This window comes from Salmo salar, chromosome ssa10 (assembly GCF_905237065.1).
Source record: "Salmo salar chromosome ssa10, Ssal_v3.1, whole genome shotgun sequence".
In the NCBI taxonomy this organism is placed as follows: domain Eukaryota; kingdom Metazoa; phylum Chordata; class Actinopteri; order Salmoniformes; family Salmonidae; genus Salmo; species Salmo salar.
Genome location: NC_059451.1, coordinates 104,369,139 through 104,393,626, shown reverse-complemented (window position 1 = coordinate 104,393,626; position 24,488 = coordinate 104,369,139). Strand labels below are relative to the sequence as shown.

The 24,488-nt window shown below is 42.7% G+C and overlaps 1 protein-coding gene across 8 annotated transcripts in view; it reads right to left on the bottom strand.

Moving 5' to 3' along the window:
• Positions 1-10,083: 10,083 nt before the first annotated feature.
• LOC106561401 (protein MTSS 2) overlaps positions 10,084-24,488 on the bottom strand; it is a 36,137-nt gene continuing 21,732 nt past the window's right edge. For 2 of the 8 annotated variants that reach the window (XM_045688301.1, XM_045688304.1), the window contains exons 6-15: positions 24,303-24,377; positions 23,862-23,870; positions 21,651-21,808; positions 21,129-21,236; positions 20,533-20,763; positions 13,438-13,512; positions 13,177-13,332; positions 12,521-12,706; positions 12,164-12,332; positions 10,084-11,820 (exon numbers count right to left, since the gene is read on the bottom strand). In XM_045688301.1, the coding sequence (XP_045544257.1) occupies positions 10,922-11,820; positions 12,164-12,332; positions 12,521-12,706; positions 13,177-13,332; positions 13,438-13,512; positions 20,533-20,763; positions 21,129-21,236; positions 21,651-21,808; positions 23,862-23,870; positions 24,303-24,377 (2,066 nt within the window). In that variant the 3' untranslated portion in view covers positions 10,084-10,921. The remainder of the gene's footprint in view (positions 11,821-12,163; positions 12,333-12,520; positions 12,707-13,176; positions 13,333-13,437; positions 13,513-20,532; positions 20,764-21,128; positions 21,237-21,650; positions 21,809-23,861; positions 23,871-24,302; positions 24,378-24,488) is intronic. The other 6 variants (XM_045688303.1, XM_014125343.2, XM_045688302.1 and 3 more) reach the window with 5 other exon arrangements.

The following is a 24,488-nucleotide window of genomic DNA, read 5'->3' as shown; positions in this document are numbered from 1 at the left end:
ATGCAGACAGAGAAGAGCTCCAACTTCTTAATCAGCCTCAATTTTGTCCCGCACATTGAATATAGTTGCGGAGAGTCCCTGTAATCCTAGATACAGATCATTCAGGTGAGAAAAACAATCACCCAGGCCAGTCGTGTGAGAAACTCGTCATCATGCAAGTAGTCAGACAAGTGAAAATGATGGTCAGTAAAGAAAACTTTAAGCTTGTTTCTCAGTTCAATTTTTTTAACTTCCTGCATGTGTGTTACCACTCCACTATGTCTCCCTGTCATGGCTTTTGCGCCATCAGCACGGATACCAACACATCTTGACCACCAAAGTCCATTTGATGTCACAAAGCTGTCCAGTACTTTAAAAATATCCTCTCCTGTTGTCCTGGTTTCCAGTGGAATGCAGAAGAGGATGTCTTGCTTAATTGACCCCCCATAAACGTAACGGACATATACCAGGAGCCGTGCCAGGCCACGTCTGTTGACTCATCCAGCTGTAATGCATAGAATTCACTGGCTTGTATGTGAAGCACTAATTGTTTCAGAACATCTCCTGCCATGTCACTGATGCGTTGTGAAACAGTGTTGTTTGATGGCATTGTCTGTATAGTTTTGTGCCTTTTCCCCCAGCATTGTCCCAGCCATATCCGTGGCAGCAGGAAGAATTATGTCCTCCACAATAGTATGGGGCTTGCCTGTCCTAGCCACTCGGTAGCTCACCATATAAGATGCTTCTAGCCCCTTCTTATTAATGGTATCTGTTGCTTTTATACATGTCTTACTACTCGAACTCAAAAAACTCCTGTGGCTTATTTTTCAAATTGACATGTTTCATCTCGTCTGCCGCAAGAGTGAAGGTTTCATTCCATTTTAATTTGGCATACCCCAGTTTGGGAATAGGACAGGCAAGGTAAAACGAAATAATGGATGCAGCTATGGTGGTAGCTAACTCATGTCTGAATCTGACTAACACAGTGAACTAGGAGCAAACGGCGTCACCCAGCCTGAATCTAATCCAATCTGGAGCTTCGGTCAGTCTACATCTGTAAAGCATAGAATTAGTGTTTCCACTAGTTACAGGCACAAAGCCAAAATTGTCTATATCATAAAAAATTAATGATACTTTTTTATTTATTTTCTTTTTATCTTTATTAAGGTTAGGCATAAGGTTAGCGGTGTGGTTAAGGTTAGGTTTAAAATCACATTTTAAGAAGATAGATTGTAGAAATAGGCAGACTTTATGACTTTGTGGTTGAGGTAACTAGAGATGACCTAAAATTAGCTTGACCCGAGTTACTGCCCTGATGACACAGACCACTTCATTAACAATGGTAATGTGTTTTATGTAAAAAGTTTTTATGAAAAAATACTGGATTTGATAAACTAGTGGGTTAATTACACACTCAAGAAGCTACAAGTAGTAATTTTGGATGTGAAGTGAATTGTCAAAAAGCTTTGTCCAAAATGCAATTTACCACTTGGCTGTCTATTGTATCACCCTGTCACAGGCCCTCCCAGTCGTCACCACCTCATAAGATGAGGAAGTACGTTGTTTATAAGGATTCCCTTCTGCAGTTGTTTGAGAGATGTCCAGTTTGCAGCAAACATGCAACATAGAGAAGACCAAGAAGGGGATCCTCAGCATCACGCAGACATGCCCTCGCTGTGATCATTCCTATAAATGGAACAGGGAGGACACTTGAATCAGTTTGGTGACTTTGACCTGATCAAAGGTCAAAACAGTTTTGAGTTTTGTCCCAATTCACCTTCATAAACGAGCCTGGTGGAACCAGCCTGATTGCTGCGTTGACCATTCTATTCCACTTCACATATCATGATTGTAAGGGGTGCGTACTGGCGGCAGAGAAGTCAGGCGCAGGAGAGCAAAAACTGTGTTACAACGGCGCAGTTTAATAATAAAAAACAGCGGAAAACAGAACAATCAATAAATGGGTACAAAACCCGTCGCACACCAGACATGAGGTGCACAAGCACTTACAATAAACAATTCCGGACAAGGACATGGGTGGAACAGAGGGTTAAATACACAACATGTAATGATGGAATTTGACCCGGTGTGTGGGAAGACAAGACAAATGGAAAATGAAAAGTGGATCGATGATGGCTAAAAGACCGGTGACGCCGACCGCCGAACGCCTCCCGAACAAGGAGAGGAACAAACTTCGGCGGAAGTCGTGACAATGATATCTGAAGTGAAATTGAAAGGTGAATGCAGTAATCAATGCTCTGTGTGTGTGTTTGGGTGTGACCGACCAGTATCTTTGACGAGGGGCCAGGAGCTGATCTATGCTTCCCTTCCCATCAATGGGGCACTGGCAAAGACCTTACCACCAGCCTTACCTCTTGTCTGCTCACCATCTGTCGTCGATGGGGAGTCCAGAATTAGGTAGGTTTAATCTGACCTGTTCAAACTTTAACATAGTATGTTTGTTTGTCAGATATCACTTATCTTTACTACCATTGCTAATAGAACAGTGACTGTATTTGTTCACAGATACTTCTATGGAGCCAGCACTTGGAGACTTGCAAGATGATGTAATGGAGTCCTGACCAACAGACAGGCTTGATACTGACGTCTCTGAATGGAGAGACCTGGCACTCAACACATCCCCCATGTGGGACTGAAGGTGATTACTAATAATACAGTATGTTCAGTATTTTCATTCCATGTGTCACTGATAAATGTATTTTATGGAAGTAGATCATGCCTCTCCCTGAACAGCAGGAGGCAGATTGTACAGTTAACTTTTCTATCAGTTCTTGACTACAGTGACACCATTTATCAGAATGCAGCAGCCATTACTCTTAAACCTTTGGATGCCGTCTACCATAACACCCTTTGCTTTATCACAGGTGATAGTTTTAATACTCATCACTGCATCCTGTATCAAAAAGTAGGCTGGTCCTCATTACATTTTTGTATATTACTCAATTACTCCCTTTTTGTTTACAAAGCTCTACTATGCAAGCTTCCGACTTACCTAACTTTGTTGTTTAACCTGTTTAGGATAGGGGGCAGTATTTTCATGGCCGGATAAAAAACGTACCCGATTTAATCTGGTTATTACTCCTGCCCAGAAACTGGAATATGCATACAATTGTTTGATTTGGATAGAAAACACCCTAAAGTTTCTAAAACTGTTTGAATGGTGTCTGTGAGTATAACAGAACTCATATGGCAGCCCAAAACCTGAGAAGATTCTAAACAGGAAGTGCCCTCTCTGACCATTTCTTGGCCTTCTATAGCCTCTTTATCGAAAACAGAGGCTCTCTGCTGTAACGTGACATTTTCTAAGGCTCCCATAGGCTCTCAGAAGGCGCCAGAACGGGGAATGATGACTCTGCAGTCCCTGGATGAAAAACAGTAGCGCATTTGGATAGTGGTCGATCTGAGAACAATGAAACGGGTGCGCGCGTGCACGTGAAGAGTCCATTTTACATTTTCAGTCTTTGAACGAAAACGACGTCTCCCGGTCGGAATATTATCGCTATTTTACGAGAAAAATCGCATAAAATTTTATTTTAAACAGCGTTTGACATGCTTCGAAGTACGGTAATGGAATATTTTGCAATTTTTTGTCACGATACGCGCCGGCGCGTCACCCTTCGGATAGTGTCTTGAACGCAAGAACAAAACGCCGCTAACTATGGATTATTTGGAACCAAAACAACATTGGGTGTAAACTAGAAGTCCTGGGAGTGCATTCTGATGAAGAACAGCAAAGGTAATCCAATTTTTCTTATAGTAAATCTGAGTTTGGTGAGTGCCAAACTTGGTGGGTGTCAAAATAGCTAGCCATGATGGCCGGGCTATCTACTCAGAATATTGCAAAATGTGCTTTCACCGAAAAGCTATTTTAAAATCGGACATAGCGATTGCATAAAGGAGTTCTGTATCTATAATTCTTAAAATAATTCTTATGTTTTTTGTGAACGTTTATCGTGAGTAATTTAGTAAATTCACCGGAAGTTTCGGTGGGTATGCTAGTTCTGAACGTCACATGCTAATGTAAAAAGCTGGTTTTTGAATATGAACTTGATTGAACAAAACATGCATGTATTGTAAAACATAATGTCCTAGGAGTGTCATCTGATGAAGATCATCAAAGGTTAGGGCTGCATTTAGCTGTGGTTTTGGTTTCTGTGACATTATATGCTAGTTTGAAAAATGGGTGTGTGATTATTTCTGGCTGGGTACTCTCCTGACATAATCTAATGTTTTGCTTTTGTTGTAAAGCCTTTTTGAAATCGGACAATGTGGTTAGATAAAGGAGAGTCTTGTCTTTAAAATGGTGTAAAATAGTCATATGTTTGAAAAATGGAAGTTTTGGGATTTTTGAGGAGTTTGTAATTCGCGCCACGCCCTATCATTGGATATTGGAGCGGTGTTCCGCTAGCTGAACATCTAGATGTAAGTTAAGTATAAAAACATGAGTTACCATACCTGCTCACGGGGTTGGTTAACCCTTGAGATTCCTCGGGTCTCCACCGAACTAGGTAAATTTACTTTTAGTTTTAATGCTCCACATTTTTGTAATCATTTACAAAATTCATTACATTTGGATTCCCTGGTTCCACTAAGGCAGTTTAAAACCCTAATGGTGAGTTCACCGAGGTGTGCAATTGTTTTGATTGATTGACTTTAATCATTTGTCTGAAGCCTGTGATATTTGTGATGTTCTAACGTACTTGTTATTATATCTTGTATCTTGTAGTTTTATCTTTTATTTTAAGTTCTCAGGGCACCATTTAAAATGATACCCTGGGCTCCTCTGATTAAATAAAAGTAAAAAAATAAAAAAATAACTCTGCCTTAACTCAGCCTATTTTTACAGATTAAGATTACTGTAGATGCTTTTGCCAGACGCCAGCCTCATCTCTCATTATCAGACCTGTTCAAACTTCAACATACAGTGCATTCAGAAAGTATTCAGACCCCTTGACTTTTTCCACATTTTGTTACGTTACAGCCTTATTCGAAAATGTGTCTATAGCAAAGGTATAAGGTATTTAAGTTTTTTTTAAACTTTTATCCAAAGAAACTGTTTTTGCTTTGTCATTATGGGTTACTGTGTGTAGATTGATGAGGAAACACACAAATAAAAAAACTGACATGCTTTATTTACATAAGTATTTAGATCCTTTGCTATGAGACTTGAAATTTAACTCAGGTGCATCTTGTTTCCATTGATCATCCTTGAGATGTTTCAACAACTTGATTGGAGTCCACCTGTGGTAAATTCAATTGATTGGACATGATTTGGAAAGGCCCACAACTGTCTATATAAGGTCCCACAGTTGACTGCATGTCAGAGCAAAAACCAAGCCATGAGGTCGAAGGAAATGTCCGTAGAGCTCCGAGACAGGATTGTGTCGAGGCACAGATCTGGGGAAGGGTATCAAAACATTTCTGCAGCATTGAAGGTCCCCAAGAACACAGTGGCCTCCATCATTCTTAAATGGAAGAAGTTTGGAACCACCAAGATTCTTCCTAGAGCTGGCTGCCCGGCCAAACTGAGAAATCGGGGGAGAAGGGCGATGGTCACTGACAGAGCTCCAGAGTTCCTCTGGAGATGGGAGAACCTTCCAGAAGGACAACCATCTCTGCAGCACTCCACCAATCAGGCCTTTATGGTAGAGTGGCCAGACGGAAGCCACTCCTCAATAAAAGGCACAAGACAGCCTTCTTGGAGTTTGCCAAAAGGCACCTAAAGGCACCTCTCAGACCATGAAGAACAAGATTCTCTGGTCTGATGAAACCAAGATTGAACTCTTTGGCCTGTATGCCAAACGCCACGTCTGGAGGAAACCTAGCACCATCCCTACGGTGAAGCATGGTGGTGGCAGCCTCATGCTGTGGGGATGTTATTCAGCGGCAGGGACTGGGAGACTAGTCCAAATCGAGGCAAAGATGAACGGAGCAAAGTACAGAGAGCCCAAGACTCGAGGCTGTAATCGCTGCCAAAGGTGCTTCAACAAAGTACTGACTAAAGGGTCTGTTAGCAGTCGATGTTACTCATCAATAACACAGACCCCAAAGCGAATCAGGGGGAGGAAAATAGGTTTTTTCAAAGAGGATAAATCATAGATGTTATGCTGAGAGGTAGATGGTAGAGTTTCTTATAACGCTTCAAACGGTCCCGCGTTTTCATACCCACTTCTCTGGGATATTTCAAAGTTTTTGACCATTCATCCAACTCTTCTGGAGATGCTGATTTATGTGTGATTACTGTCACCAGGGGTTTGTCTTTACCACATTTTACAGCCTGTGTTCTGGTTGGCCTAAGACATTGTTCATCACAGCTGTCAGTATCTGTTGACTCAAAGCCAGGCAGTGCTGACCAGATGCTTGAAACCCGATTATCCTCGCGCAACTCAGCCTGAGGGTGGATTGAAGGAACAAAGGGTCCCCACATGTTGGAGCCAAGTCTGTTTTTACGACCCTTGCCTGTAATTGTTGAATTTCTTCTTTCAAGGTTTTGATCTGTCCTCCAAGAGCTTTCAAACTTTCTTTATCTCTCTGCATTGTCTTATCATGATTCTCCAGAAAGAATTTCTCATCTCGTTTTCTTACTTCGGCTAATACAGTTAAAGACTATCTTGTCTTGGTCAAGGAATTAAACATTCTCAGTATTTTTCAAAGCTTTTTGGATATCAGACAGATTCCATATTCCATCTTTGTCAACTATGACGAAATATTTATTTATTATCTCTTGCCTGCACTTCTCTGCTTTGAAATGGTTCTTCATATCACTAGACAGTGAATTTCAAATATTTTTCATGCTCACATCCGAAGGAGCTGTTCCGCCCTTTTCCAGAGTGGTTTTCTCAATTAACAATGACATAACATTAACTTCAAAAGTTGTATAATATATATCTCTATGTTTATATATTTATTTACCCCCCTCACAAAAAAAATAATATATATATATACACTGCTCAAAAAAATAAAGGGAACACTTAAACAACACAATGTAACTCCAAGTCAATCACACTTCTGTGAAATCAAACTGTCCACTTAGGAAGCAACACTGATTGACAATAAATTTAACATGCTGTTGGAATAGACAACAGGTGGAAATTATAGGCAATTAGCAAGACACCCCCAATAAAGGAGTGTTTCTGCAGGTGGGGACCACAGACCACTTCTCAGTTCCTGTGCTTCCTGGCTGATGTTTTGGTCACTTTTGAATGCCGGCGGTGCTTTCACTCTAGTGGTAGCATGAGACGGAGTCTACAAACCACACAAGTGGCTCAGGTAGTGCAGCTCATCCAGGATGGCACATCAATGCGAGCTGTGGCAAGAAGGTTTGCTGTGTCTGTCAGCGTAGTGTCCAGAGCATGGAGGCGCTACCAGGAGACAGGCCAGTACATCAGGAGACGTGGAGGAGGCCGTAGGAGGGCAACAACCCAGCAGCAGGACCGCTACCTCCGCCTTTGTGCAAGGAGGAGCAGGAGGAGCACTGCCAGAGCCCTGCAAAATGACCTCCAGCAGGCCACAAATGTGCATGTGTCTGCTCAAACGGTCAGAAACAGACTCCATGAGGGTGGTATGAGGGCCCGACGTCCACAGGTGGGGGTTGTGCTTACAGCCCAACACCGTGCAGGACGTTTGGCATTTGCCAGAGAACACCAAGATTGGCAAATTCGCCACTGGCGCCCTGTGCACTTCACAGATGAAAGGAGGTTCACACTGAGCACGTGACAGACGTGACAGAGTCTGGAGATGCCATGGAGAACGTTCTGCTGCCTGCAACATCCTCCAGCATGACCGGTTTGGCGGTGGGTCAGTCTTGGTGTGGGGTGGCATTTCTTTGAGGGGCCGCACAGCCCTCCATGTGCTCGCCAGAGGTAGCCTGACTGCCATTAGGTACCGAGATGAGATCCTCAGACCCCTTGTGAGACCATATGCTGGTGCGGTTGGCCCTGGGTTCCTCCTAATGCAAGACAATGCTAGACGTCATGCGGCTGGAGTGTGTCAGCAGTTCCTGCAAGAGGAAGGCATTGATGCTATGGAATGGCCCGCCCGTTCCCCAGACCTGAATCCAATTGAGCACATCTGGGACATCATGTCTCGCTCCAACCACCAACGCCACGTTGCACCACAGACTGTCCAGGAGTTGGCGGATGCTTTAGTCCAGGTTTGGGAGGAGATCCCTCAGGAGACCATCCGCCACCTCATCAGGAGCATGCCCAGGCGTTGTAGGGAGGTCATACAGGCACGTGGAGGCCACACACACTACTGAGCCTCATTTTGACTTGTTTTAAGGACATTACATCAAAGTTGGATCAGCCTATAGTGTGGTTTTCCACTTTAATTTTGAGTGTGACTCCAAATCCAGACCTCCATGGGTTGATAAATTGGATTTCCATTGATTATTTTTGTGTGATTTTGTTGCCAGCACATTCAACTATGTAAAGAAAAAAGTATTTAATAAGATTTTGTCTTTCATTCAGATCTAGGATGTGTTGTTTAAGTGTTCCCTTTATTTTTTTGAGCAGTGTATATATGTACGTGTGTTTTAATATAGAAAGGACTCTAACCTTTTAATAGAGAACAAAGTACTTGAACCTTATACATCACAGATACGTATCACTCATTGCATGCAGTAATTTTAACCTGATTTCTTTCTTTTAAAATGCTATTGGTCTACACTCACCCAGCAACTATGCCATCAATCAGGAGATTAAGAGTTGACTCCCCAAAGTGGGTTGCGCGCAGCCTTCTCTCTTTCCTCTGGATCAACACAGTTGATACGTTTTTCTTGTTGTTCAGACCAATTCATCCGGGTCACGGCACCAAGTGTTAGCAGTTGATGTTATTCTTCAATAACACAGACCCAAAGCAAATCAGGCGGAGGAAAATAGGTTTATTCAAATAGGACAAATCATGCTTGGAAGTAGATGATCATTCTCCCCTGTCCTCAGTGATGCTCTCCTGAGACTCTCTCCACAGAACAAAGGGACAGCATGTGGTTTTATAACCCAGCCCTAGCCTGTGGTTGACCAATTAGAATTCCTTGCAATAAAACTAAGCCAACAGCCAAATAACAAGTATACTATTTCAGGTTGGACCAATGAGAATGTGCCACACGTAGCTATAAGTTTAGGACTGTCATTCCTAGCAGATGTTGAACTGAAAACCAACTATTTTTATTGATAATTCCCTATTACAGAAAAAAACACTATTTCCATTGATAATTCCCTATTACAGAAAAAAACACTATTTCCATTGATAATTCCCTATTACAGGAAAACAAAATGCGTAAAAATTTTATTAATCTAATTTTCATTTGCAATACTAAGAATTTTGTTCTCAAATTCAAAAGGTTTGCTTGATATTAAAGGCACAAAAGTAATTCCACAGATTGACAAGTTTGGGCAAGTCTACCATCCACTGCTGTTGAGTCGGACTTCCTCTCGTGGTTTTATATTAGAAAGTAGAAAGCTTCCCGAAGCATATGAAAGGTCTTTGGCGCCACCATCAGTCCAGTCAACATATCACAGACACTTTGGTTATTATCAAGTGCTCCCTTCCGTCTCAGAGATTGCTGTCAGGGAGAGCCCCTTTGTAGCTTTTGGCTATTTCAAAGTTCAATGATAAATCCAATGATACAGGTGACAGATGAACTTATGTTTTCCTGTGGTGAAGGTTTGAGGTAGAGTAAACTTGTGAGTAGCCGTAAAAAACGTATATCTCCTGTTCATCCATGCATGATTACAACCTGTTTACCTGGGACCTTATACACATGAACCACCACCACCACCGGACCCATAATAACACCGGTGAGACTGCTCTCTGGTGGTGAGAAGTGACAGACCAAGACAAATACAAATAAACATACATCTTACCAAAATGGCTCTTACACCTCCAGTATGTGTCCTGATAACTATGTATGTGCTCTTCTCGCACCCTTTGCTCCTTCATCTAAAACATAGCCATCTAATAATTCCAGAAGAGAACTACGCTTACTTAGATTTTCAATTAGCCTATAGGCTAAGGCATTAAAACCTCCATTGTATGTGCATCATGTAAAATCTCACAGATCCAAAATAAAGTTCTACATTGTTCTATAGAAATGGTTGGTTTAATTGCAGAATATATTGATAGTACAGTACACCAATAAAAACACTGCCATATCGCATCCTATTTTACATGACTTTTACATTTCTCCGATATGTGACATACACAATTGGTTTTCAGCTTATTTTACAAACAGTAATATATACATCAGTATAATAATACATAACATACAGACAGGCTCATGGAGCAACTTGACCCCATCACTTTCAGATGACAGATGGCTGTGTTATGCTGCATTCACGTGCTAGTCGGAACTAGGAAACTCTTAAACGTATGACTTATTACTGTTTGAACGTGTCACGTGTATAACTGTAACCAATTAGCTATTTGGGAATTTCTGAGTTCCCTAGGTCCGACTAGCGCGTGAATGCGGCATTAGTACACACACAATAAGACACAGAGCATTCAACCCCTACATGGAGTAACCTCCTAGCCCCATATTCATAAAGCATCTGAGTATGAGTGCTGATCTAGGATCAGGTCATCCTTGTCCATATAGTCTTATTCATTATGACCTAAAAGGCTAAACTGATCCTAGATCAGCACACCTACTCTGAGACACTTTGTGAATACGGGGAGGTGTCTGGCCTGATGCATCAGGAGACAGAGGAAATAGACAACCAAAACCACTATAGGAAATAGCAATACAACATAAAATATGACATTTATCCATTGGTCACCCATGGCCATTCATTAAATCTTTACACATTGACACTTGATTCCCTTTCATTTCATACAGTCTTATCCTGTATAGGATGAGTGTTCATTCATTTTACAACTAGAGGTTGAGCTTATTGTAAGAAAGGGCACCACAGTTCTGGAGATACTATGGCAGTATCCTGGAGGCTGCGGCAGTATCCTGGAGTATCCTAGGGGCTGATCTGTCATTGGAGACCGCCTTGCGAAGCCTCACACCCCTCCGTATGGACACCAGCATGTCCACTCCCTCCTGGGGCTTGGGGGGTAGGTGTTGTGGGTATTGGGGTACAGAGTTTGTCCCGACTGGGTTCACTGGCAGAGGGTCCAGAGGGGGGAAAGGGAACTGACCCTCACCAAGGGCGTGGGCACTGGCCGCCAGCTCTCCTATCTTCTCCACCAGGCTGTGGCGGTTGACGGCCAGCTGGGAGTCTTCCTCTGGGCTGAGGCCAGCCATGCTAGGGGGCTGCTGGGCATAGATGCTTCGTTCCAGCCCCCCTTCGGAGCCCCAGGTGCTGGTGTCAGGCAGACTCGTTAGCTTGGGGGAGACCTTCATGTACTCCAGGGCACTGGGTGGAGTCTCATCTGCATACAGGTACTCATCACTGCCCATGCGCTTTTGGGTGGGGCTGAGGGAGTAGCCAGGGGAGTAGCTTGGAGAGTCTGGCACAGTGGGGGTCTTGACTGGAACGATGGGGGGGCGGATGGAGATGGGGCCCGAGGTGGAAGGGGTACGTCTCACTCCCGTTTTGGAGGAGGGGGTTCGGCGGATGGTGGCTGTTCCAGAGGTGATGGCTCCATGCCCCCCGCCACGACCTCCATCACCCCCTGCAGTCTCTCCATGCGTACCCCCAGGAGGGCTCACTCCGGCCGGCAGCCCAGCGGTGCTAGCAGGCCTCTTGGTTTGGATCATGCGGCGGTAGTTCTGTGCGATGTTGCTGTGGCGGGGGATAGTGGAGGACTTGTCGAAGTCAGCCTCCCTGCTGGTGCCAGCATCCCCGTTCAGAGAGTAGCACTCATAGTCCGACCCTGAACAAAAGAAAGACAATGTAGTTAACCTGATCTGGTCAAATGAGAGCAGGATTTTCCAAGAGGATGGATTATATTAGCTTCTGATCGAATAATGTGTGATAATTTGAAGGATGAATACATTTTATTTACTATGATACAGTATTTACCTTGAGGAGAAATTAGTATACTAGAGTGTATTTTACTTTGAGAGTGTATGTTGCTTTGAGAAGGTATATTATCTAGGTACTGTATGTAAGATATTTTAGCTCAATGATAATAACCTGCATAAATAAAGGTTTAAAAAAAGATATACTGTACAGTAGGGTACTGTTTAAAGGGATATGTGTAGAGTGTTTGTTACCCTGTGAGGGGATGGTGTCCTCTGAACAGGATGGTGTGTTGGTCTGGGTGCTGTAACCACTGGAGTACTGCAGAGATTCCCTGCTATTCTTTTGATGCTCTACACTGAGACCCCGGATCAGCACCATGGCTAGTGTACTGGCTGCTGGGGACATGGCCTCACCGCTGTGCTGCACACACACAGAGACGCAGGCACACACATACACACCCACAGAGAGAGACGCAGGCACAGAAGGAAGAGAGTGAGAGAAAGAGAAGAGACTCATTGTACCATACAGTAGTGACAAAGATTAAGATCCACATTTCAACAATGAATGCTGATGGTTGAGTGCTGTATCCACTGTGTGCTCATCATTACCTTGGCTGTGGCTATGGCAGCTTGGGCTAGAATGGACCTATGAGTGTCTGGGGTGTCTGGATGCATCCCAGAGAACCCTTTAGGACTGGAAGGAACCTCCTGCTCCCTCATCCTGTCCAATGACTCTCTCCTTCGCTGCAGCGTGGTAGCCAATAAGGGCTCATAGGTACTCGTTTTGGACCAATCCTGTGGCGATATTATTGAGGCAATGAGGAAATGAACTAAACAATGTACCCTTGGATAGGACGTCTATCGATCAGCTGTTCAGGAGTCTTTTTCATTGTGGTACAATGGAAGCAGTATGGGGGTCCATGAAGAGGTTAGCCTGGTCTCAGATAGCCTGGTCCCAGACTGTTTGTGCTGTCTTGCTTACTCATGTCAAAGACCATAGGATTTGGCAAGACAACACAAATAGATCTGAGACCAGGCTAAAATGCTGAGGCCTAAGCATGAAAATGTTATTACAATGAGTTTTAGCAAATCTTTGGCATGAGATATTTGAAAGCTGAGTTTGACAAAAGAATGGATAGAGAGATCATAAAGTTACTATGCATCATGCATTATGCAAATCAGTTGATACAAACAAGGAAAAAGCAATTAGGCAAATAAAATATGAAAGCGAGACAAAAAAGGAAAAGCGGCAAATGAAAACAAACCTTCCAGCTAGGAACTTTTGATGTGGGTGCGGGGGTGTTGGATCCAGGAGAGCGGTTAAATGTGGGGGACCCAGGAAGTATGCTAGAGAGAGGCCTGACGGAGCCAGTGTAAGAGAGAGTGGAGCGGAAGGTACCGAAGGATGAGCATGAGCCAAACTGCGGAATGGACAAACATGTCTGAGTCAGCGTGTTTATCGCATACATTAGGAAGATCCCTGGGGGCCACAATACGTGTGTGTATGTATGTGAGTGTGTACTAACCGCAGCGGGAGAGTTGCACTCGCTGACAGACTGGCAGGGTTCTGATGCCTCAGAAGAGGCTGAGCTGGTGGTCTTCTGAAGATGGAAGGAGTGAGATAAGAGAACATGACAAACTAACACAGAATATTTCTCTTTTGCCATGGAACACTGCAATAGTTGTCCATTTTATTTACAGAGTAATTCTAACAACAACTCTAGCATCATCTTACATTCTTGATTGTATAAGCAAAAACAAATACCATACAAAAACAGGATTGTCTTCATCATCAGTCTGACTTGTCTTAAAACCTCTCTGGGACATGTGGGACGCTAGCGTCCCACCCGCGGTACACACTATTCAACAGCCAGTGAAATAGCAGGGCGGCAAATTCAAAACAACAAAAATCTCATAATTCAAATTTCTCAAACATACAACTATTATATCCCATTTTAAAGATACACTTCTCATTAATCCAACAACATTGTCCGATTTCAAAAAGGCTTTACGGCGAAAGCATGACATTAGATTATGTTAGGACAACGCCTAAACAAGAAAAACCACACAGCCATTTTCAAGGAGCAAGGAGAGGCGTCACAAAAACCAGAAATACAGCTAAAATTAATCACTAACCTTTGATGATCTTCATCAGATGACACTCCCAGGACTCAATGTTACACAATACATGTATGTTTTGTTCGATAAAGTTATTATTTATATCCATAAACCCCATTTTACATTGGCGCATGATGTTCAGAAAATGAATTGCCTCCAAAACTTCCGGTGAATAAGCACCTCAATTTACAAAAATACTAATCATAAACGTTGATCAAATTTACAACAGTTATTGAAAGAATTATAGATACACTTCTCCTTAACCTGTCTGGGTATTTTCACAGCCGGATAGAAAACGTACCCGATTTAAACTGGTTACTACTCTTGCCCAGAAACGGGAATATGCATAGTATTAGTAGATTTGGATAGAAAACACTCTTAACGTTTCTAAAACTGTTTGAATGGTGTCTGTGAGTATAACAGAACTCATATGGCAGGCAAAAACCTGAGAAGATTCCAAGTAGGAAGTGGCCTGTCTGCGATTTTGTAGTTCTCCTTTTGCTTGTCTATCGAAACTACAGTATCCGTGGGGTTATGTTGCACTTTCTAAGGCTTCCATTGGCTCTCTAAAGCCGCCAGAAAGTGGAATGGGGCGTCTCCTGTCTCTGGGCAAAGTATAGTAACTCAGTTTGTCAGTGGTCTGCCTGAGGACAAAGGGAATGGAAAGGCGCATTCACGAGACTTCGCCATTTTTTCTTTTCCTCTTTGAATGAATACAGTATTGTCCGGTTGGAATATTATCGCTATTTTACGAGAAAAATACCATAAAAATTGATTTTAAACAGCGTTTGACATGCTTCTAAGTACAGTAATGGAACGTTTTGACATTTTTTGTCTCGAAATGCGCTCGCGCGTTACCCTTTGGATAGTGACCTGAACGCACGAACAAAACGGGGTATTTGCACATAACTATGGATTATTTGGAACAAAAAAAACATTTGTTGTGGAAGTAGCAGTCCTGGGAGTGCATTCTGACGAAGAACAGCAAAGGTAATCCAATTTTTCTAATAGTAATTCTGAGTTTAGGTGACCCCGAAGTTGGCAAGTGTCAAATTAGCTAGCCGTGATGGCTGAGCTATGTACTCAGAATATTGCAAAATGTGCTTTCGCCGAAAATATATTTTAAAATCTGACATAGCGATTGCATAAAGGAGTTCTGTATCTATAATTCTTAAAATAATTGTTATGTATTTTGTCAACGTTTATGATGAGTAATTTAGTAAATTCACCGGAGGTTTTGGGTGGGAATGCTAGTTCTGAACATCACATGCTAATGTAAAAAGCTGTTTTTTGATATAAATATGAACTTGATTGAACAAAACATGCATGTATTGTATAACATAATGTCCTAGGAGTGTCATCTGATGAAGATCATCAAAGGTTAGTGCTGCATTTAGCTGTGTTTTGGGGTTTTGTGACATATATGCTTGCTTGAAAAATGGCTGTGTGGTTATTTGTGTCCATGTACTCTCCTAACATAATCTAATGTTTTGCTTTCGCTGTAAAGCCTTTTTGAAATCAGACAATGTGGTTAGATTAACGAGAGTCTTTTCTTTCAAATGGTGTAAAATAGTCGTATGTTTGAAATATTGAAATTATTGCATTTTTGAGGTATTTGTATTTCGCGCCACGCAATTCCACTGGCTGTTGAATAGAGTGGTACGCTAACGTCCCACCTAGCCCATAGAAGTTAATGCAACCGCTGTGTCAGATTTCATAATAGCTTTACGCCGAAAGCACATTGTTCAATATTCTGAGTACAGAGCTCAGCCATCAAAGCAAGCTATACAATTACCCGCCAAGTTCTGGAGTAAACTAAACTCAGAAATAGTATTATAAATCTTCACTTACCTTTGCTGATCTTCGTCGGAATGCACTCCCAGGACTCCCACTTCCACAAGAAATGTTCGTTTTGTTCGATAAACTCCATATTTATGTCCAAATACCTCCGTTTTGTTTGCACGTTCAGATCACAAATCCAAAGGCATAATGCGTGAGCGCAAAACCCGAGACGAAAAGTCAAATAGTTCCATTACCGTTCATTGAAACATGTCAAACGATGTTTACAATCAATCCTTAGGGTCTTTTTAACATAAATATTGGATAATATTCCAACCGGACAATAGCGTATTCATTACAGAGTAAAAAGAAGGAACTGTGCGCCTGTGTGCCCGCGCTGTAAACAACTCGTTGGTCTCAGGCTTGAGACAGCTCTTATTCTTTTCCCAGTAACAGTAGAAGCATGAAACAAGGTTCTAAAGACTGTTGACATCTAATGGAAGCCTTAGGAAGTGCAAAATGACCCCACAGACACTGTAGTTTGGAAAGGCAATAAGTTGAAAAACTACAAACCACTTCCTGGTTGGATTTTTTTCTCAGGTTTTTGCCTGCCATATGAGTTTTGTTATACTCACATACATCATTCAAACAGTTTTAGAAACTTCAGAGAGTTTTCTATCCAAATATACTAATAATATGCATATCCTACCTTCTAGGCCCGAGAAGCAGGCAGTTTAATTTGGGCACGTTATTCATCTGAATTTCCGAATACTGCCCCCTGTCACCAAGAAGTTAAGTGTTCTTTGACACTATATAAACTAGTGACCCGCAGTGCTTGTCATTATACCCTGATGAAGACAGGGTCTGTCGAAACGTTGGTTATTAGGTTATTAAATGATTGCATCTGAGCTAGAGTGTGCGGCTCTCCTTTTCTTTTTCAAGTGTTCTACTCCGCTAGCCAGCACCTCGCCTAAACAGGTGTGTGTTTCATTCGCCTCCAGATTAATCTGTTACCCAGTAAACAGCACACTACCGACAAAAATCTCTAAAACGATGCTGAATGATCATTATTTTCCTGACACTGGTCAAAGACCCAAACAAGACACCCATTTGAATATAGCCAAAGGGAACGTGATAAGATAATTGTATCGGAGTCCCTTTTTGACATGCCGGAAGATAATTCAGACCTCTTGAAAGAACTGTTAAATTTATCTAAGCACCAGACGAGAATGCATCTTCATATAGTCACTCTTAGTGATTATATGCGTTAAGTCATTAAGAACACACAGGAGTACATATCTTTCCATAATTTACCCAAGGATGAAAAACAAGCTTTGCTTGGTTTACAATCCGATACGTTAGTCCTTACCCGCCCTGTTGATAAGGGTGAGTCGGTTGTACTCATTGATGGGACAGTTTATGTAAATGAGTGTCACTGACAACTGGTTGACAACACCTTTTACAAGAAACTCAGAAGTGACCCCACTTCCCAATTTCAGAACACTATCTTTACTGTCCTAGATGGGTATTTAAGTTCTGGTCAAATCACCAAAAAAGAACACAGCTTTTTGGCTATTCAACACCCTAAAATTGCCACTTTCTATACTTAGCCGAAATTACACAAGAATGTTACAAAACCAGGGCGTCCTTTTGTAGCGGCCATTGATGCAGTAACGGCCCCTTTATCGACTTTTGTTGACTTTTTTATTAGACCACTCGCAGAATAGCTCCCCTCCTTTGTAAAGGACACCAGCAATATGATCTCAAAACAGCTCCCCTCCTTTGTAAAGGACACCAGCAGTATGATCTCAGAACAGCTCCCCTCCTTTGTAAAGGACACCAGCAGTATGATCTCAGAACAGCTCCCCTCCTTTGTAAAGTACACCAGCAGTATGATCTCAGAACAGCTCCCCTCCTTTGTAAAGGACACCAGCAGTATGATCTCAGAACAGCTCCCCTCCTTTGTAAAGTACACCAGCAGTATGATCTCAGAACAGCTCCCCTCCTTTGTAAAGGACACCAGCAGTATGATCTCAGAACAGCTCCCCTCCTTTGTAAAGTACACCAGCAGTATGATCTCAGAACAGCTCCCCTCCTTTGTAAAGGACACCAGCAGTATGATCTCAGAACAGCTCCCCTCCTTTGTAAAGGACACCAGCAGTATGATCTCAGAACAGCTCCCCTCCTTTGTAAAGGACACCAGCAGTATGATCTCAGAACAGCTCCCCTCCTTTGTAAAGGACACCAGCAGTATGATCTCAGAACAGCTCCCCTCCTTTGTAAAGGACACCAGCAGTATGATCTCAGAACAGCTCCCCTCCTTTGTAAAGGACACCAGCAGTATGATCTCAGAACAGCTCCCCTCCTTTGTAAAGGACACCAGCAGTATGATCCCAGAACAGCTCCCCTCCTTTGTAAAGGACACCAGCAGTATGGTCTCAGAACAGCTCCCCTCCTTTGTAAAGTACACCAGCAGTATGATCTCAGAACAGCTCCCCTCCTTTGTAAAGGACACCAGCAGTATGATCTCAGAACAGCTCCCCTCCTTTGTAAAGTACACCAGCAGTATGATCTCAGAACAGCTCCCCTCCTTTGTAAAGGACACCAGCAGTATGATCTCAGAACAGCTCCCCTCCTTTGTAAAGGACACCAGCAGTATGATCTCAGAACAGCTCCCCTCCTTTGTAAAGTACACCAGCAGTATGATCTCAGAACAGCTCCCCTCCTTTGTAAAGGACACCAGCAGTATGATCTCAGAACAGCTCCCCTCCTTTGTAAAGGACACCAGCAGTATGATCTCAGAACAGCTCCCCTCCTTTGTAAAGGACACCAGCAGTATGATCTCAGAACAGCTCCCCTCCTTTGTAAAGGACACCAGCAGTGTGATCTCTATTATTGAATCTCTTGAACGTCTCCCTGACAATTCTTTGTTAGTTACTTTTGACGTTGAATCGTTATACACAAATATTCTACTTGAGGGCAGTATTGAGGCCATGGAACATTTTCTTCTGCAAAGTGAACCTAATGAACTACCTTCCAGTACATGCATTATAACATTGGCTGAAATAGTACTCACACACAACTACTTTATGTTTCTAAATGATTTCTTTATTCAGACGAATGGTACTGCTATGGGATCCCCCATGGCTCCTAACTATGCTAAGTTGTATGTGTGTTACATGGAGAAACAGTCCATTTTCAATCCTCTCAAAAATGTTTTCTTGCCTAACATTATTTGGAAATGGTACATTGATCATATTTTTGTTCTATGGAGGGGTGATGCAAAACAGCTCCAGGCATTCAATGCTTTTCTTAACACTTGTTCTGAGCACCTGAGATTTACTATGCAATCTGACACACGTCAAATCAGTTTCCTTGATCTTCTAATCTTGTGTGAGGATAATGTTCTATACACTGACCTTTACAGGAAATCTACTGATCGTAATAGTTTGTTGAAGGCTGATAGTTGTCACCCGCTTCCCTTGAAAAGCAGTTTGCCCTACATCCAATTCTGTCGAATCAAAAGAATTTGCAAAAAACAATCAGATTTCGACAGAAATACGGCTGAGACGCAAAGAAAATTCAAGGAGGTGGTACAAAAATGGTCAGATTAATACTGCCATAGAGAAAATTCAAAACAAATCGAGACATGATCTCTTTCAAGGACAAGTCTCGCAAAAAGAAGCATTCTTGCTTTCTAACTACCCGCTATTCAAAGCGCTCTGAACAAATTAAGGGAATCATTCACAAACATTGGCACATTCTAAGATCCGATGATAGTATCTGTAATGTGTTTTCGGACCCTCCCTTGGTCGTATTCTCGTGGGGCAGAAATCTCAGAGATCAATTGGTAAACTCTGATTTACCACTCCAAAATACCCCTGCACTTCTATTTAGGCCTCTACCGGATGGAAACTACCAGTGTAATGGCTACGCTCAATGCAATGGCACTTACAAATGTAGATCCTTCAAACACCCCCAAACAGGGAAAAAGATCCCAATCAAAGGTGTTTTCACGTGCTCCACTAAAGCAGTTATTTATCTTATAACTTGTCCTTGTGGTAAAAATTATGTGGGTAAAACAAAGCGCAAATTAAACGAATCTCGGAGCATCGTAGCACCATTAGGTTCAAAAACTCGACTTACCCAGTTGTGGCCCACTTTATGGAAGCAAACCACTCGATTTCATCTCTACATTATATTGGCAACGAACATGTCACCCTCAACAATTTATTGTTAAAACAAGAGTCTGCCTGGATCTGTAATTTAAAGACCCTTGCTCCCTTCGGTCTCAATGTAGACTTTGATCTGAAGCCATTCTTGTGATTATTGTGATTTTGCTATTCATTGTAAATGTTTGTAGGCCTATGTAGCCAAATTGTACCTATGATTGTATGCTATCCATTCGTGTTTTTTGTATGTTCTGAGAAATAACCATTGATATCAGGCCACACCCGGCCATGATTACAGACACCTGTGTGTGTCCTTTGACACTATATAAACTAGTCACTCCACAGTGTTTGTCATTATACCCTGATGAAGACAGCTTGTCTGTTGAAACGTTGGTTATTAGATTATTAAATTATTGCATCTGAGCTCCTAGAGTGTGCGGTTCTCCTTTTCTTTTTCTAGTGTTACCATACTCCCAAGTCTTGTTAATCAAGAACGTGCCGGTGAACCTGGAGTGTAGTCTAGGACCTGACCTGACTCAGAGGTGTGCCTACCTGGCTGGTGATGACAGAGGGCATGGGTGAGAGGGGCTTGGAATGGGTGTTGGCATCCTGAGACATGAACCCTGAGTCGTGGGAGGAGACACTGCTGAGGCGGTGGGCAGCGGAGCTGGGCATCTGGAGGATACTGCACATACTGCTCTTCCTGGAAGCAGCACTGCTGGGAGAGGAGGGAGGGGTCTGATAGGACCAACTGTAGTCTGAACCCTTCAAGTCCCCAATCACCTGAGGAGAGGAGGGAGAACCATAGCACAACACACAGTTAGCACAAGCAATACATTCACTCAGTGCAGTATTCAGACCTGAGATCTGTTCACTAAACTCGGACTTTCGTGTAAATCAGTCATTGGTGTCAATGGGAGTCTTGTGTAAAAATCAGAGTTAAATCTGAAGTCTGAAGTCTGAATAACGTATTACCTATTTGACCTCAAGTTGATTGAATAACTCCAGGGTTTCTGTGTGTATGTGTGTTAATTGCGCTGGTTATCGGTGTTTGCTACTCGTTGAGCATGTGTGCTTGTATGATGGGTACATGTGTATGGACAGGAGTGTGTTTTGTGTTCAGGTATTTTGGAGAGTACTGTACGTACCTGCTCACTAGCCGGGGGCAGTTTGTGCGGGTCTTCAGTCAGCACTGTGAGGTCATCAACAATGGCCTGCAGGTGAGTGATCTCTCCCAGCATGGCTATCTCTCCATTCTGAGGATCAACAACAAGACCTTCTACTCAGCAACACACAGTCAAAGACAAAATAGATTAGCTGAAATAACTGTGACAAACTGAAATAACTAACAAGAAAGCTGAAACACATCCCTGTATGCTCTACCCAGATTAAGTCCACTAAACAATCCTATAATAGGATGCAGTTCCCCCTGACACTGATCTATATTCTGTCAAGTTTTTCCAAATAATGGTTCATGTTATGATGTGGGGAAGGTAAACAGATTCTAAATCTGTGCCTAAAAACAAGGCAACTTCTCCCCAGAGCCCACCCCTGGTATCTCAGCAGCCCTCCTCTCTCATCACCATATGATCTAGTCAGGCAAGTTTATTCCACATACTGGTTAAGGTTCAGATGTGGGGAGGGTAATCTGATCCTCGATCTATGCTCACCACCACAGGCTGCAGAAGGTTGATGAAGGAACAGTAGCGCCCCCTCTCCTCCAGGAGGGCCCGGCGCACTGCCTGCTTCTCTGTCTCCCCCATCAGCAGGTAGAGGTCATTGACGTCCTGCATGGCACTGTCCAGCTGGGGACGCAGGTTCCCCCGGCCTGAGGAGGGGTAGGGGGGGTAAAGAGAGAAGAGGAGATAGAGGAGGGAAGACGAGAAGAGGTAGAAGAGAGAGGGTCAGGGGACAGCAGAGGGAGGGGTCAATAGTGAGTGAAGGGGGAACAGGGTGCCAATGAGGGGCATTGGGTAAGATAGATAGAGTATGAGGATGAAATGAGAGGGGGGAAAGAAAGACTGGTGATTATAACACTCTACTAAGTTTGACTGCCATTAAAAAACAACACTACAGTGAAATGAAACAATGTGTCAGTGAGAATAGGATGAAATTACAGCACATACAGTTGAAGTCGGAAGTTAACATACACTTGTTTACAGACAGATTATTTCACTTATAAATCACTGTATCACAATTCCAGTGGGTCAGAAGTTCACATACACTAAGTTGACTGTGCCTTTAAACAGCTTGAAAAATTCCAGATAACGATGTCATGGTTTTAGAAGCTTCTGATAGGCTAATTGACATCATTTGAGTCAATTGGAGGTGTACCTGTGGATGTATTTTAAGGCCTACCTTAAAAGACCTCAGAAAATAAATGTAGACCGCCACAAGTCTGGTTCATCCTTGGGAGCAATTTCCAAACGACTGAAGGTACCACGTTCATCTGTACAAACAGTAGTACGCAAGTATAAACACCATGGGACCATGCAGCCATCATACCGCTCAGGAAGGAGACGCGTTCTGTCTCCTAGAGATGAACCTACTTTGGTGCGAAAAGTGCAAATCAATCCCAGAACAACAGCAAAGGACCTTGTGAAGATGCAAGAGGAAACAGGTACAAAAGTATCTATATCCACAGTAAAACGAGTCCTATATCAACATAACCTGAAAGGCCACTCAGCAAGGAAGAAGCCACTGCTCCAAAACCGCCATAAAAAAGCCAGACTACGGTTTGCAACTGCACATGAGGACAAAGATCGTACTTTTTGGAGAAATGTCCTCTGGTCTGATGAAACAAAAATAGAACTGTTTGTCCATAATGACCATCGTTATGTTTGGAGGAAAAAGGGGAAGGCTTGCAAGCCAAAAAACACCATCCCAACCGTGAAGCACGGGGTGGCAGCATCATGTTGTGGGGGTGCTTTGCTGCAGGAGGGACTGGTGCACTTCACAAAATAGATGGCTTCATGAGGACGGAAAATTATGTGGATATATTGAAGCAACATCTCAAGACATCAATCAGGAAGTTAAAACTTGGACACAAATGGGTCTTCCAAATGGACAATGACCCCAAGCATACTTCCAAAGTTGTGGCAAAATGGCTTAAGGACAACAAAGTCAAGGTATTGGAGTGGCCATCACAAAGCCCTGACCTCAATCCCATAGAAAATCTGTGGGCAGAACTGAAAAAGCGTGTGAGAGCAAGGAGGCCTACAAACCTGACTCAGTTACACCAGCTCTGTCAGGAGGAATGGGCCAAAATTTACCCAACTTATTGTGGGAAGCTTCTGACCCACTTGGAATGTGATGAAAGAAATAAAAGCTGAAATAAATAACTCTCTCTACTATTATTCTGACATTTCACATTCTTAAAATAAAGTGGTGATCCTAACTGACCTAAAACAGGGAATTTTTACAAGGATTGAATGTCAGGAATTGTGAAAAACTGAGTTTAAATGCATTTGGCTAAGTTGTATGTAGACTTCCGACTTCAACTGGATGAGACCATGTGAGTCCTAAATGAGATGAGCAACAACCACTTGATATGGATGGAGGTCCTGAAATGAAAATGATTAACAAGCATAGGAAAATACAACACTGTGATGAAATATTCAGCTGCCATGTATGAGTCAGCCTTATGAAACATGGTGACATGATGACTAAGAGGGGAATGAAGAGGAGGAGGGATGATAACAGTAAGGGAGGAATATTAGGAGACGCCAGTATCAGACAGACACAACACTATGGGTAAGATGGTCACACAATGACGTGATGATGCACACATATTCACACAGACACACACCGGACAATAACTACAACATTATCAGGAAATGCCTCATGCAATGCATATAAGAATGTGAGAACAGCACACATACCTAAAAGCTCTACAGCAGGGGAATAGGCCAGTGAGGGGCAGAGGAGTAGACAGATAGGTAGCATGGGTGGAACGAGGAAAGGGGGGGGAGCAGAGACAAAAAGCCCAATATTAGATTTGGCACTGTCATCGTTATAAGCATGGAAATAGATCAAATCGGGACCTGCTGTTGTAAACATAAACCTTATATTTTTTGACTCCTCAAAAACTCTCCAAACTTTTTGAATAACACATTTCTGAATTACCCCTCATTGGAAACCCATGACAATGAATTTCACATCCAGGGCACTAGGTGGTGCAATCTCCCATTTAGGTGATGGTAACTAGCAGCACTATCAACATCCTCTATCTAAAGTCTACAGCCTGTTTTGGACAGTCGCTAATCAGTAGCATTAGTTTCTAGAAGAAGCCAATCAGATCACAGGGTGCGGTTAGATGTTACCTTTCCTGGCTTTCTTTTGGAGCTTCATAGTGTCTGAGGACTTCCTCTTTATCTCCTGACGAGACCGCTTGTATTCTGAGGAGGAGAGGGACAATTCACTCTGGAGTTATGACATTTAATGGAGTTATGACTTACATTTGTCACAAAGTTCTTAAGCTTTGACCCCATAACGGCGGGGTTGTTCTG